The sequence below is a fragment of the Rhinolophus ferrumequinum genome, chromosome 24, assembly GCF_004115265.2.
Source record: "Rhinolophus ferrumequinum isolate MPI-CBG mRhiFer1 chromosome 24, mRhiFer1_v1.p, whole genome shotgun sequence".
Lineage (NCBI taxonomy): Eukaryota > Metazoa > Chordata > Mammalia > Chiroptera > Rhinolophidae > Rhinolophus > Rhinolophus ferrumequinum.
The window spans coordinates 43,165,363-43,179,522 of NC_046307.1; the positions used below are offsets into that span (position 1 = coordinate 43,165,363).

General features: G+C 57.4%; 1 protein-coding gene across 3 annotated transcripts; it reads right to left on the bottom strand.

Annotated features, from left to right (window-relative positions):
- Positions 1-1,284: 1,284 nt before the first annotated feature.
- On the bottom strand, positions 1,285-13,439 carry BRAT1 (BRCA1 associated ATM activator 1). Of its 3 annotated transcripts, none has more exons than XM_033096853.1 (14): positions 13,322-13,439; positions 12,315-12,458; positions 9,752-9,906; positions 7,374-7,521; positions 6,618-6,990; positions 6,218-6,334; positions 5,040-5,131; positions 4,294-4,412; positions 4,035-4,221; positions 3,723-3,796; positions 2,941-3,043; positions 2,744-2,842; positions 2,443-2,618; positions 1,285-2,162 (listed from the first exon to the last, which is right to left on the bottom strand). In XM_033096853.1, the coding sequence occupies exons 2-14, from the start codon at positions 12,439-12,441 to the stop codon at positions 1,464-1,466; spliced, it is 2,469 nt and encodes an 822-aa protein (XP_032952744.1). In that variant the 5' UTR covers positions 12,442-12,458; positions 13,322-13,439; the 3' UTR covers positions 1,285-1,463. The 3 variants fall into 3 exon arrangements, with proteins under 3 accessions (XP_032952744.1, XP_032952745.1, XP_032952742.1); XM_033096854.1 differs by having other exon boundaries at positions 7,374-7,518; positions 12,727-13,329; XM_033096851.1 differs by having other exon boundaries at positions 12,727-13,328.
- Positions 13,440-14,160: the final 721 nt, after the last annotated feature.

Here is a 14,160-nt window from a genome sequence, read left to right on the forward strand (position 1 = left end):
AGAATGTCTTTGTCTGGATTTGGTGTTAGGGGGATGCTGGCCTCACAGAATGAATCAGGAAATACTCCCTCTGCTTCTTTCTTCTGGAAGAGACCGGAGAGAACTGCTATCATTTCTTCCTTAAATGTTTAGTAGAATCCACCAGTGAACCCACGTGGGCCTCACGCTTTCTGTTTTGGAAGGTTATTAATTATTGATTCAATTTCTTTCATAGAAACAGGTCTATTCAAATTATGTTTCTTCTTGTGCGAGTTTTGGCGGACTGCGTCTTTCAGGGACCTGGTCCATTTCGTCTGTTATCAAATCTATGGGCATACGGTTGTTCACAGTATTTACGATCCTTTCGATGTCCATGGGTATTGTAATGATGTCCGATTTTAGTGATTTGTCTGATTTTATGTCTGATTTTAGTGATTTGTGTCCTCTTTTTTTAGGGAGAAAAGCCTGGCTACAGGCTTGTCAATTTTATTGATCAAAGAATCAGCTTTTGGTTTAGATGATTCTATTGATTTCATTTTCTATTTAACCTGATTTCTGCTCTATTTTTTTCTTCTGCTTCCTTTGAATTTAATTTGCTCTTTTTTCCCCAGTTTCCTAAGGTGGAAGCTTATTGATTTGAGGTTTCTTCTTTCGAAGATAAGCATTCAATGCTGTAAGTTTCCCTCTAAGCAGCCCACAAATTTTGCTGTACTTTCATTTAGTTCAAATATTTTTAAATTTCTCTTTCTTCTTTGTGCTGGGCACTTTAAAACGTTAGGACGCTTACCTCTGGGGGGCAAATGGCAAAATCTGTTTTGCAGACAGGGAATCAGGTTCCGAGAGGAAATGAGTCACCCAGGGTCACACAGCCCAGAAAGGCAGAGCCAGGACCGGTGTACCTGTTTGGTCCCCAAGGACGGGACTGGATCTCAACTCCCCCAGATGTTACCACTGGTAGCTCTACCTGCCTGGTCAAGACAGTGAGCTTTGAATCACTAGACTCGGGGTGATTTTGAGGATTCAGAGGCTAGAAACCTGACTTTGGTTGGACCTGGGGTCGCTGTCGTGAGGAGCTAGGGCCTAAGGCCGGACACTCTCCAGCCTGAGCTATTTGCTTTCTGACCTTTTGTCATCCCTGGGGCACAGTGGGGTCCAAGCAGAGGACGCCCTCCCATATCCAGGAAGCACATGGATGTCCTACAGGAAGAGCCCTCCTCAGTCACTTCCACCAGCCCCCCAGGCCTGGGGCCTGCTCCTGGGGCCTCTGAGAACGTGGCGCTGTCTCCATGCGGCTGTCAATCATTGTTAGTAGAAAAAGCCACTTTAATAATACATCAAAATGTGTGACTCTGACCTTGCTGGTCTCACCTGGTCTGGCTTTCCTGTGGATCCCTGGTGCAGCCAGGCTGAGCTGGAGCCCTTGGGACCTGAGGAAGGGACAAAGCTCAGCGGCACAGGGCCCGAGAGGTCACCACTGGGCTGCCTCAGTAGCAGTCGGCCTCGTTCTCCACCAGGGTGCCCACGGTGGCCAGCATGTCCTGCAGGAGGGACCGAGGGCTCTTCTCCACGTGGTCACTGCTCTCAGCCAGGGCACCCCGAAGGCCCTCCAGGTCCACGGACCTCAGCACGGCCATCACAGCCTCGGGCTCCAGGTCCTCCTGGGGCTGGCCCTGCTGGCCCGCCCGCCACCTCTGCAGGGCAGCCTCCGCAGAGGCCACATTGGGACTGCTCCCCGCATCCTGTGGGTTGCCACAGGGAGCAGCCCTGGCCCTCAGGAAGAGGAGGAGGTCACAGGACTTCTGGGCCACGGGTCGGTCACAGTCAAACAAGGCTCGAAAGGCAAACTCAAAGAGCCGCACTCGGCAGAGCGCCTGTAGGGCCTGGGCCAGCCGGCCAGGCGGGGCCACCTCGGGGGGGGCCATGGTACAGGGACAGTAGGAGGCGGGCTGGCCCAGCGTCTGAGCCAGAAACACCAGCGCCAGCTCCAGGCCCTGGGCCCGGACCTCCCAGTCCAGGTCCTGGCTCGCCACCTGGAGCACCCTGGCCACAAACTGCTCTGGGTCCTCGGCCACTTCGGCGTGGCCGTCCCTCAGCCACTCAGTGAAGACCTGCATGACAGCCCTCCGGGGGAAGCCCTCCGAGTCGGCGGACAGGATGTGCAGAAGGTCCAGGAGCAGGCTCTTCTGGAGAGAGGAGAGGACAAGAGAGAGGGTGGGGCTCCTGCTGACTCGCGGCACAGCAGGGGGAGCCCCCCGACAACAAGCCTACAAGCAACGCGTCCTACGGAGCCCTCCAAGGCTCAACTGTCCAATGGAGGTGACCACACCCAATGACAGGGGTCCTGGGAGGCTGAGTAGGAGGTTCGGGAACATGCCTGACAGAGCCCTGACCCCAGACCACCCACCCTGGGCATCAGAATGGCTGTTGGGGATGGCCTGCCTGCATGGTCGTGCCGCCTCCTACCTGCTGGCCTCCTGGGTACTCAGGGCTGGCGGAGGTGGCGCGCAGCCCCTGGCTAGAAAGCTGCCCCATGGCATTCACCGCACTGGCGCGGACGTAACTCTCAGGGTCTCGCAGGAGCTGCTCGGCGAGCTCAGGCACCTCTGAGGCCAGGAGTGTGTGTCTGAAGCCAGCCTGCCCTGGGGGTCCAAGGGCCAGAGCCAGCTGTGACCACAGGTGGAGCCCGCAGCCCCCCCCCACTCCCAAGGGCAGTCTTCGTGGCCCAGGCTCCCAGTGTGCCAAGGCCCCCGTGCCCTGCACTCACCTCCCCAGCGTCTGGTCAGCTGGGTCAGGAACTCGAGGCCCGAGTCCCTCACCTCCCAGCAGGGGCTGCACAGGCGCTTCTGCAGCACAGGGAGAAGCTCTGGGGCGGGAGGGCGGTTCAGAGTGGCCCGGCTCACACCCGTCCCACCACCTCCACCCCTGCCACCCCTCGCTTTACCCCTGGGAGGCCTGGGTTACCTCTGAGGAACTGCTGGCTGTGGGGGTCCATGTCGCAGCAGCCAGAAGGTTTGGGTGAGCTCCGGAGCCACCTGAGTGCGGCCTGGAAGGCCTTCTTCAGAACCTGGAGGGGGCAGAGTGGGGCTGCAGGTCAGCAGGGGTGGCCGTCCGGCCTGCCTACCGCTGTTCACCTCTCTGCTCCTGCCCCTGCCATGGGTATGAGATGGGGGCAGGGTGCGGGGGGAGGGCACCCAGGCCTCGTTTCTATGAGGCAGAAGCACCGGGAAACAGAACTGGTATCCCAGACGGTGAGACAGAGAGGAAGCCGCCCTCGTCAGGACCCAGCCCTGCTGGGGAGACAGGACTGCTGCACCGAGACATGACAAACTGCACAGGGCACCTCTGCCCCGAGTGCGCAGGCCTGTCACCCAGAGCCCCACTGCTGGCTCAGCAGCGTGTGGCATTAACTCTGTAACCACCAGGGCCCGACTCAATCATGCGCTGTGAGGATGGTACGTTTGAGTTTGCAGAGAACACCGCTGAGCGTGTGGGCCCCAAGCGCAGGGGCCATCTGGCTCCCATTCACGCCTCCCATCGAGAGCCCCCTAAGAAGCCTGGACGTCACCTGCTTTCCTTGGCCCAGCACACCCAGCACCGGTCTTCATCAGCACCAGGCCCTGGGCCAAACCCCCTGCAGTCCTGCCCCTCAAAGCTCACTCTGGCGCCAATGAGGGCTGGAAGGGGTTTCCCCCCAACTCTACCTGCCTCCCCTTCCCCACCTTCCCCGCACCCCGTGCCTGTACCGTGGGGCTGGAGTCAGGGCTCTTGAGGTATTCCAGGAGGACAGCAAGCACCTGCGTCACCAACTCTTGAGGGCCTGAGACAGACATGGGTAGGTGAAGTACCCCAACCTCCCACTCCAGGGCCTCCCCGGCACAGGAGGGACTGCGTCAATGCAAGGACAGCAGGAGCAGAACCCACTGGTCTGCTGAAGCCCCGCCCCAGAGACAACACGCGGAAGACAGCAGTCCCAGGACGTCTGGGAGCACCAAGGAAAGTGTGGCTTGTGGGGCGTGGCCCACGCCAGAGCTGTGCGAGAAGGCCTCCTCACTCACCTAATCCCTGAGCCAGCGTCCCCAGGAAATCGAGGGCTGCTCGCTGCACCCGGACACAACCCACCAGGATGACACAGAGGCGGCCCCCCACGTCAGAGGTGGGGGCTGCCGAGCCATTGCAGAACCGCAGGACTGCCACCGCAGCTCCAAGCAGGGGCGCCTGGGGCCAGGGTGAGGGACGCTGGGGCTGGGGGAGAAAGGAGGGTCAAAGACCGCGAGGCACGCCACCAGTGTGGACGCCAGCCAGGGCCACACCTACCATGGGCTGCAGCAGCTCCACGTGGGCCAGGGTCTGGCACAGGAGACCCACACAGGCCGACTTGGAGGACAGGAGCGTGTCCACCACCACGGAGTCACCCGTGGTCCCAGCTGGCAGGCCTGGAGATCGAACAAGAAACAGCTCCTCTTAGTGGGGCATCTGCTGCACAGCCACCGCAGGCCTGGCCACCGGTCACCACCCCCTTGGCCACCACCCGTCAGACATTAGGACTGGGTGGCTTGCCCAGGGTGACGTCCAGCTGGCCAGAACTGGGGTCTGAACCTGTCTGCAGGGGTTGCGAGCAATCGAGCCCCAGCTCTCCCCACAGCCCGTAGGTCAGGAGGCTCAGCTCTGTCCGACATGGGCACCGGTGTTGAATCCTGCGCTAATCCTCCACCCGCTGTGCGGCTGAAGCAAGTCAAGTCACAGCAGAGGAGACCCACGCGTCCGTCAGAGCCCACACGGGACTGGCTCAGGGACCACTACATGGCCCAGGCCCAAGGCTTGCAGTGGGGGAACAAAGGCTGGCTGCTCTGGGGCCACCATGATGCCCACTGGGGTGACGCTGCCCATTAACTCTGGGACCAGGACGTGAAGACGTGAGCAGCAGTCACAGCTAAGACGGCAGCCCACGTCCAGCCACCTTTATTCCAAGTTGGGCAGCAAGCGCGTCTCCTGCTGCCCATCAGCCTGCCCTGACCAGGGTCCCACCCTCCCATGCCGACCCACCCTTCCCAGGGGCGTACCTGGGAGCCCAGGGGCCTGAGCAGCGGCTTCCAGGACACAGGCCAGGGGCTGGAGGAGGACACCAAAGGCCTGGGCCCTCAGGGTCTGTGGACTGAGGACAGAGAAGGTGGTGAATGCTGCTCCCCAACCTGAGGCAAGCTGGCTGCCCTCCTACTGGTGGCCCCAGCAAGTTGGGGGCGGAGGGGCTGGCACTGGGCATCTGAGCACCCCCTTGACAAACAGCTTCCTGGCAGGCACTGGGAGGCACCCAGGCCACGGCGTGGCGCTCCATGGGGGCTGCTAAGAAGCGCCTCCCCAGGCCCCAGGAGCAGCCCACGGGGGGCTTGGCCACAGCCCCACCCCTCCAATGAGCACGCCAGCCCAGAGCCACGGGGCAGTCCCCAACTCTGGGAGCATTCCCGGGAGCTCCATCTCCCGCTCAGTCAAGATGTCCTTTCCTACATCTAGAAGAGGGGCTAGCCGCGTGCTTGGACCTGGGCTGGGCTGGGGGACTAAGCCAGCACAGAGCCCTCCTTCTAGGCCGGCTCCTCGGTCCTCCACCCTCGTGGAGCACTTCCTCTCTGAGCACCCAGAGGCCCTGGAGACCAGAGCCGGGCATAGCTGCTCCCGTCCCTCTGAGGAGTGGGTCCTGAGGCCACTTTCAGCCCTGGCCCAGGCCAACACGACCAGTTCTCATCCACACAGAACCCTGGAATGACGTCCCATCCTTCCCCTCTCAGGACCCCATGCACACTTCCGAGGGGCGCACATCCCTGTCCCTCCACGAAGCTGTCCAGCCATTCCTGCCTCCTGGGTCCCCCAAACCACCCTGCAGCCCCTAGTACCCACCCCAAGGTGTGCACATGGTGGCAGTCCAGGGTTCACAGGCTGAGGCCACAAGGAGGGGGCGGAGGGCAGCGGGGTGAGCCAGTCCAGGTACCAACCCAGCCCAACTCTAGGCAGAGAGGCTCCAAGTGTCTGTTTTATGCGTGGAGCCTCTACAGCTGTTGTTGGAAGAGGTTATCCTTCACTAAAGAATGCGGAAGCCGCAGCCTGCACCAGGGTCTGGCCTGGCGATCACCCCGGGTGGCAGCCTGCAACTGCTTTGGCTCCCGGAGCCCCCTGTACTTCCCAGACCACGGAGGCCTGGGCTGAGACCTCTCCACTGCCCCCCAACACAGTGAACCCCAATCCTCACCAGGCCTGCAGTTTCAGGACCCCCAAAGCCAGAGGCCCTGCTTGCGTGCAGCTCAGATGGCTCAGGGTCTGTGCCAAGGTCTCCCACAGGCCACAGTCAGCACTCAGCACAGGAGAACTGCAGAGAAGGCCCCAGAAAAAGAAAGTGATTCCTGTCCCACCACCAAAGGCCACACGGTGCCCAGTGGGGCTGCTGCCCTAGGGCTGGGCGTGTCCACCAGGCACAGAAGGTCCTTCCCAGGTGTGCGGCTTTCAGACCCCATGCTGTTCCCGCTACTGGAGGCCGAGCTCGGGGAGCCAGTGAGGTGCGGCCCCAGGTGTGACCGCTGCCCTGGGGCCTCCCGAGGGAGACAGCACACCCGCCCTCTGCCCCTGCCCAGCCGCGCCCCTGGGGACCTGACCGGGCCGCGCTGAGGAGGAGGTCCACCAGCGAGTGTGCGGCGGGGACGGGGTCTTTCTCGAGCAGACAGGCCACGAGGGGACTCAGCCGCACCCAGAGGGCTTGTGTCCAAGGGCTGTGGCAGTGCCCGAACGTGGTACTCAGGACGTTCAGGGCCTGCGTGACCTGCGGGCTGTCGGCGGAGCGCAGGGACTCTTCTACGTGGTCCACGATCTGCTGGGCACACGTCGGCCAGTCAGAAGCCTGCGGGCCGGGGTGTTCCTCGGCTTGGCCTCGCATACACAGAGCCAGGACGTGTGCCAGGAGCTGCCCGGCCGCCGAGGCCACAAACAGGCTGGGGTCTCCCTGCAAGGAGAAGATGGTGCCCAGGGCACCTAGCAGGGAGGGGAGCGGAGAGAACAGGGTTCAGCGGAGACATGGCTTCAATCCGCAGACGCCAGAACCCCAGGGTAAGGCCTTGCGCCCGGCCTGCAGGAGGCACCGTCAGAGGCCACGGCCCTCTGCTCAGAAGCCAAACACTTGGAGCGGCAGTTTTACGGGCGATCAGCACTGTTTCCCACTGCGGCTTTAAACCCACAGAAACATTCTCTGCTTCCCAATTCCTTCCAGAGCCAGCCCAGCTGCTAGACTTCCCTGTGTGCCCAAGGACACTAGCCCTTAGTTCCCCCAGACAGCCCCGTGACACCCCAGCCACTTTCAGAGAAGAGAAGAGAGTACCACACCAGGCAAGGTGACAGGGGGCATGCGGGGCACTCACCGCAGCCCACCAGGAAGTGCAGGGCGCTGGGGTGCTGGGCCAGGGAGCGCAAGCCCTGGATCCAGCCACTGCGCACGGTGGGGGCCGTCCAGGCTGCTCGGCCCAGGGGGCCTGACTCCCCGAAGAGCCCCCGCAGCAACTCCCCCTGCTGGGAAGCAGAGAAGGAGTGGTGACCTGGGCATGTTCCGAGGGCACAGGCGCTCAGAGATGGCTCTCCTCTCACTGGGGCTGTCCAGGCACTTCTTTGGGGAACTTTCTCATGTGCCGCCAACAGAGAGCCCCTTGGCAGCTGTGCTCCTGAGCCGTGGCAGGTGGCCACCAGTGCCAGCCAATGGCGGCCACAGAGCCGCTGCCTGCCTCCCAGAGGAGAATGGTTCATCAGTCCCGTCACAATTCTCCAGAGCAGCACCACCAGCTCCGTCTCCACAGGCCCAGCTCTGACCAAGGACCCCCAGGGGTCTCCACAGCCTACTGAACTCCTGAGCTTGGCATGTGGGTCCACCAGGGCACCACCCACCTCCAGGTGTCCCTCACCCAATGTCCCAGCACACCTGGTGTGTCAGGCCTGCCCCCCACCCCACACATTCAAACCCCTTACAACCGTGGGAGCCCACCTCCCCCACAGAGCTGAGCCCCCCGGCGGACAGTGGCTAACTCCCCACTCTACCCCTATCAGCATACAGATGTCCACGGTACAATTTCCTGCCGATTGCGTAAGATTCTTGATCACCACTGGGCTTCAGCTTGGTGTGTGGGCAAGCCTGGCACTGCCTGTCACAGAGCGAGCCCCCCTGGGGTAGTTACTGGCTCTGAGCCGAGTCCGTCTCGATGACAGGCCCCCCCCGCTCAGCCCAGCCCAGGACCTGGGTATCCTGCCCAGCCACAGCCCTACCCTCAAGGGACAGAAACCGTCCAGTCACCTCAGGCCCAGGACAGGGACCATGGGGCCTTGGAGACGCACCTTCAATCACTCAGGGACAGAAGTCTAACTGTACAAGGACCACAGGTCTGAGGGATGCTGCGGGCAGCCGCTCACAGGGAAGCCCTCTGTGGGACCCGCCTTCATTTAGGGGGCCCCCAGGGGCGGCTCACAGCTCCACCCCCGCCTCAGGCAGACTGTCTGCACGGCCCTGGCCCGGACACTGTACTGCAGACAGCAGGGCAAGTGCCGAGCAGCGGGCCAGGAGGGGGCCTTGGGGCTACCAGACCGCTCAGCAGTCTGAAGTAGCAGGTGGACAGGGGACAGGAGGCCAGCCCAGTGCTGGGGGCCTGGACAGAGGACAGCAACCTTTGCCCTGCAGCTCAGAGCCTGCAGCTGGCCCATGTTCCTTGTCCCTGCCTAGCTATCTGCTTGTGACTGGGCGTTTACTCTGAGAGAAGCAGATGATGAGACAGGTCCCTCAAGCAGCCAGCGTCCTCAGGGTCTAGTGTGAGTCTGCCAGTTCTGTAGGATTTTTATACTGGGCCTGCACTGTCTCCTTATCTGGGAAATGGAGACAGAGTCCCGACCGGCTTGTTGGCCACAGCTCCTAGGATAACACGAAGGGGACTTTATGAACTCTGAAGTGCTTGACAAACTGCAAAGCACCACAGGTGAGGGTGGATGACTGCACATGAGGAAGGCAAGCACAGTGACACCCTAAAACACACTTCAGTGCAGCGAGGTGCCACAGGACAGCCTGGAAAGTCTGCCCCACAGCAAGCCGGGCTGGGCAACTGCGCTGTCAAGGAGCACCCATACTGTCCTCTCTGACGGTGGCTCTGACACAGCCGCCCCGGGGCTCGCAGAAAGTGGGTGTGCCTCCACGACTGGGTGAGTCTCTGCAAGGTGCTAAGATGCCATCGCCGTGACTGGCAGGACCAGACAGGCTCGCAGCGGGGATCAGCTGACAAAGCCAGCTGCACCCGCCAGGGGTGCACAAAGTTGTACGACACATAGCTCCGGGGAATTCTCCAAGTTCCCATGGCTTATGCTGCTCAGGAGAAACTATCATTAGTCAGCCATTCATTCAACAGGACCCATGGTCTCAGTGACTCCTCCGGCACCAGAGACAGGCATGATGCTCGCCTCTGTCAGGGCAAGAAACCGAGGCTCAGCGGACATGAACTTGGGCAAGTCCAGCCAGAGGGTAAGTGTCAGAGCAGAGTCAACCCCACTTCTGTCTTATTTCCAAGGATTTGCCCCTTCACCCTGATCTCATTCATGGTGAGTTTAAACTCAGGAATAAAAACCTTATACAAGACACAGGCGGTGGGGGTGGGGAGGGGGAAATGACATGGAGACTCAGAGAATGTCACAGCCACCACTGCTTTATATACCTGCAGAAGAAAGCTGCGCACCTCTCAGCAGGCTACTTGGTGGGAAGGCCCAGGCTTACCTGAAGATACTGGAAGCAGTTTTCCTGGGCTGCCAGTATCCCTGCAAGACGGAGTGAGAAGGAGAGGACTCCGGAGCTCAGGTCCTGGGGTTTCAGCACCTGGAACAGCAACTCCACCAAGCAGGGATTCTCCTGTAACAGCAGGACACTGGACCCTGGAGACAGGCCCAGCCAGGGAACATGTCACTAGGGGTACAGCGTGACGTGTCCCCCAAAGGACCACTATTCTGGCAACTCCCAGACCAGCTTTCTTTCAAGTTGTTAGAATTAGCAGTTTAACTGGGAGAAAATATTTGCAACAAAGGACTCATAACTTTGATACAATGCGGAGAACAAACTAGAAAGCCAACACCTCAACAGCAGGTAAGGGACATGGACAGGAAATATAAATGGCTGACAAACCTGAAAAGAGTTCTGTCTTGCTGATTATGAAAAAGAAATGCAAATTCAACCAGAAGACCGTTTTTCCCCTCTCATACTTTTTTCTTAAACTGAGAGTATCTGGTGCAAGAAAGGCCAATGGAATAGGCATTTTCGCCCAGACCGGGCATTTGAAATGTCTACACTCAACTATGCTGTTGTTCAAAAGTACCGATGGGGGAAGAGGGAATTGGGGGCAAAGGCTGGGAGAGTTCCTGTAGAGGGCTCGTGCTGAGAGAACTGCTGAAGGCTGTGGTTCAGTAAGGAGGAAATGAGCAAAGCGAAGAAGAGTGAGGCAAGAAACAGAGACCAACAGGCTCATGGGCAAATGTGAAAAGGCACTGACTTTAACTTGTGACTTTTTTATCCAGTTTGCCTGCAAGAATAACCACTAAAGAACATAAGTGGAATGCATAACTTCAAAGCCATAAGAAAGAGTTTAAAAATCTGAAAGCTTTATCAATCCAGTGGAGGGCAGAAAAATGATGAAGGAGCAAAGACAGACATGGGAAATTTAAAAAATATGAAAGGATATGGTGAAAATAGGTTCAAATGTAACAGTAAACTCAACAAATGAAACAGATTGAATTGTTAAAAGAGCTCTTCACATTAAATTAAGAGCCAAAAGCTAGCAACATACTGTTTATAGGAAGCGATGAAGCGTGACAACACAGACCAGCCCAGAGTAGACTGATGAAAAGAGACAGCAGGCAAATTCTAATTTTAAAAAAGTTAGTGCAGCAAGAGTAAAATCAGACAAAACCAACTTCAAAGCAAAAAGCATTATCAGTACTTTAGGAAGAAAACTCCTTGTTCAAAAGACAAATCCCAGAAGATTTAACAGCCTAAGCCTGTGCATACCTAACCTAACTTCAAAGTATATATCAAAGGAAAAAAAGAATCTCAAAGAAAAATTGTTGAATGCACAATCTTAGTGTAAGATTTTTCCATCTCTGAGAAACAATTAAAACAAATTAGCAAAAAACACAGCAGGCGTGAGCAACATAAACTTGAACTAAGGATGGAAACTATATAGTTTCCAAGGATGGAAACTCTATGGATGGAACACTTATGGAAACTGAAATACAGATGTTTTCTAACCCTGATGAAATAAATTAGAAATTAATAAGAAAGACTGAAAAGAAACCCCTGTTTTAAACCTAAAAGATATACCCTTGTAAATAAATTATGTTTAAAGAAAAAAAATCATAATGAAAAGCATAAAAAATACTTGGGACTAAATACAACAAAAGTACTACATATAAAACTTATAGGGTGCAGCTAAGTGATACTTTGAGGAAAATGTGTAGCCTTCAATACATATATTATTAATAGAAAACAAGAAAGATCTATATATTCAACTCAAAAGAGATTAGAAGAACAGGGTAAACCAAAGTAAGTAACAAATAGCAGAAATCAATGCCATAGAATCTATCCTAAAGCAATTATCAGCCAAGAGAACAAACGAGATTTATACACAAGGAAAGGCATGACGGCATTATTTATAATAATAAAGCATTAGAAACACCACCTAACAATAGTGGAGTGATTACATAGAATACAGCAAACGACATATAGTCAATAAAATCAATGTGTTCCGTATGGAAAACACCCACTATAATGGTTAAGAGAGAAAAGGCATGACACCAAGTTGTATTACAGCGTGACCTCATTTTTATAAGAAAAATACAACTTTATAATGTGTTAGGAAAACAGGCTGGAAGGAAATAAAAATGTTGATGGTGGTTTAATTTTCCTCTTTACTCCTTTATGTTGTTCAAGTTCAATTTAAATATATGTATTATTTTCATAATCAGAGAGAAAACGAAACCGATTTCTTAACAAAGAAACCAAAAAAAAAATGCATTGAGAACAAAAAACTAAGCTTGTTGTGCCCTCTGAGCCACCTAGCACGTACTCAACAACAGGAAGCCTGAATCGTGGCTGGAATAGACTAAGAACTTGAAGCTCTTGCTCTCCGGGTCACTCGCTCAGGCTTCGGCCAATGGGTCCCGGATTAGCCAGGGGGAATGTTTAGGATGTGAAGTAAGTGACACCAGATACACATCCCTTCCCCAAGACAGAGGAGCCCTGCGCACCCTCTGACCTCTGTTGAAGACCACAGCAGCACCCTCACTCTTACCTGCTTCAGTAACCGTCTTAAACCAGTCCAGCAGCTTCTCCAAACACGTGTCATCTGCCACGGGCTGCCTGGGGTCCGCCAGAACAGCGCAGAGAGCGGGGAGGAGCTTGGAGCACTCTGGGTCCATGATGACACAGTAGGTTCCTGCAAAGGACATGTCCGAGCTAGACCCCACCCCCACACCTCGCAAGCAGCCCCCACGCCTGCTCAGGCCCCGGGGCTGTAAGACCAGATCTTCAGCGCACTACAAGGCTGGATGCAAAGCCTCAGGCTGGGTGGGGCTGGAGCACCAAGGCCAAGAGTCTTGGAGGCACCACAGGGCTGGGAGGAGTGTGATCCAAACCACCAGGCCTTAGGAGCTCAAAGCCGCCAACCTTGGGCTCTGGTGGGAGGGGAAGAGCATGATGCTCACCTAGGCTGCGGGTGGGCCAGAGTCAGGGGCGGGAGTACGTTCTGGAACAGCCACGTGTACAGGGGAAGCGTGTCTCAGTCGGGTTGGAAGTGTCTGTCTGTCCCTACGGAGTCAGGGCGTCTGCATCCGGCAACCCTGCACCAGGCTGCGGCGTGTGCCTGCGCGTTCAGCCTTGGAGGGGTCGGGGTGCCCTCGTGTAAACGTATTAATACGCGCTCCAAGTGGAACAAGTACACAGCCTGTGGTCCGTGGTGAGGGAGGGCGCTGAGGAGGGAGCGTGGGGGTGGCCAGTGACTCTGTCGGGGTCAGGAGTTGGTCTGCCTGGGCCGGGGCGTCAGTCGGCCTTTCCGGGAGAGGCCAGGTCCCTGCGGAAGGAGCCCTCCCCGCAGGGCCGCGTCACTTTCAGGCCTGTGGACCCCGCCGCGGACGCCGAGCCGCCGGGTCCACAAGAGGCGCGGGCCGGTGGCCGCGGTGGTGGCCAAACCCAGCCCTCGCCGCGGACGCCGGTCCCAGGCTGCTCCCCAACAATCGCCCTGGGCCGTGACCTCGATCGCCGGCCCCAGTGATCGCGACCCCTCCTTCACGCGCGCCTCACCCGCTCCTCGTCCGTCCGCCGCCACGGCTCCGCCCACGCCGCCACAATCCCCGCCCCGGGCCACGCCACCCCGTACGAAGGGGGCGACTACAGGACGGAGAGCGGGGGGAGCCCTGGAAACCACTCCGGGAACCCAGAGAGACGGACGCTGGGAACGGACTCAAGCTGAGAGGTGTGGGGGACAAGCCGGAGCCAAACTGGTCTCCGCAACCCCGAGCCGCCCACCCCCGGACGCTCAGTGGTACGTGCCCACGGGGCCGGTGGGCATTGCGCCCGCCCGGAAGGCGGGGCTTCCCGAGGAAGAGGTAGGGCTGTGCCCGGAAAGGGCGTGGCCTCCCCCCACGGAGCCTGGCGTCTGCACTGGCGGGAGGGGAGCACGTGCTGGAAAGGGGCGTCGTCCTCCCTGAGGCGAAGTCCGTAGCTTTTGGCGTGCGGGGTCCTCCGGGGCCTGCAAGCTGTGTGCGGGAGACTCTCGAGGCCCGGGGTGAAAACCAGGCTCATCTTTCCAGAGACTCAGTTTTTCAGCAAGATTTGAGGGGAAACACCAGGTATGAGAAACTAGAAAGCAGAATTCCGATGGGTATTATAATACAATAAAAAGGGAACTTTAAAAGCATTGATTTTGATTGGGGTACCACTTCGGACAACCACCCTTCCTGACCTCCCCCTCACCTTAAACTCTTTGGGTGAAAAGGTTTGAACTGCACTGTTAACCTTCCCTGAACTGTGACTTTTTCTTGTAAAATGGGGGTGTAAATCCCGGCCGATAGGGTAGTTGTGGGAGGAAAAAACTCTCCGGTAGCACTGTGCTAAGTGCTTCACAGCTCTAGGAGGGTGGG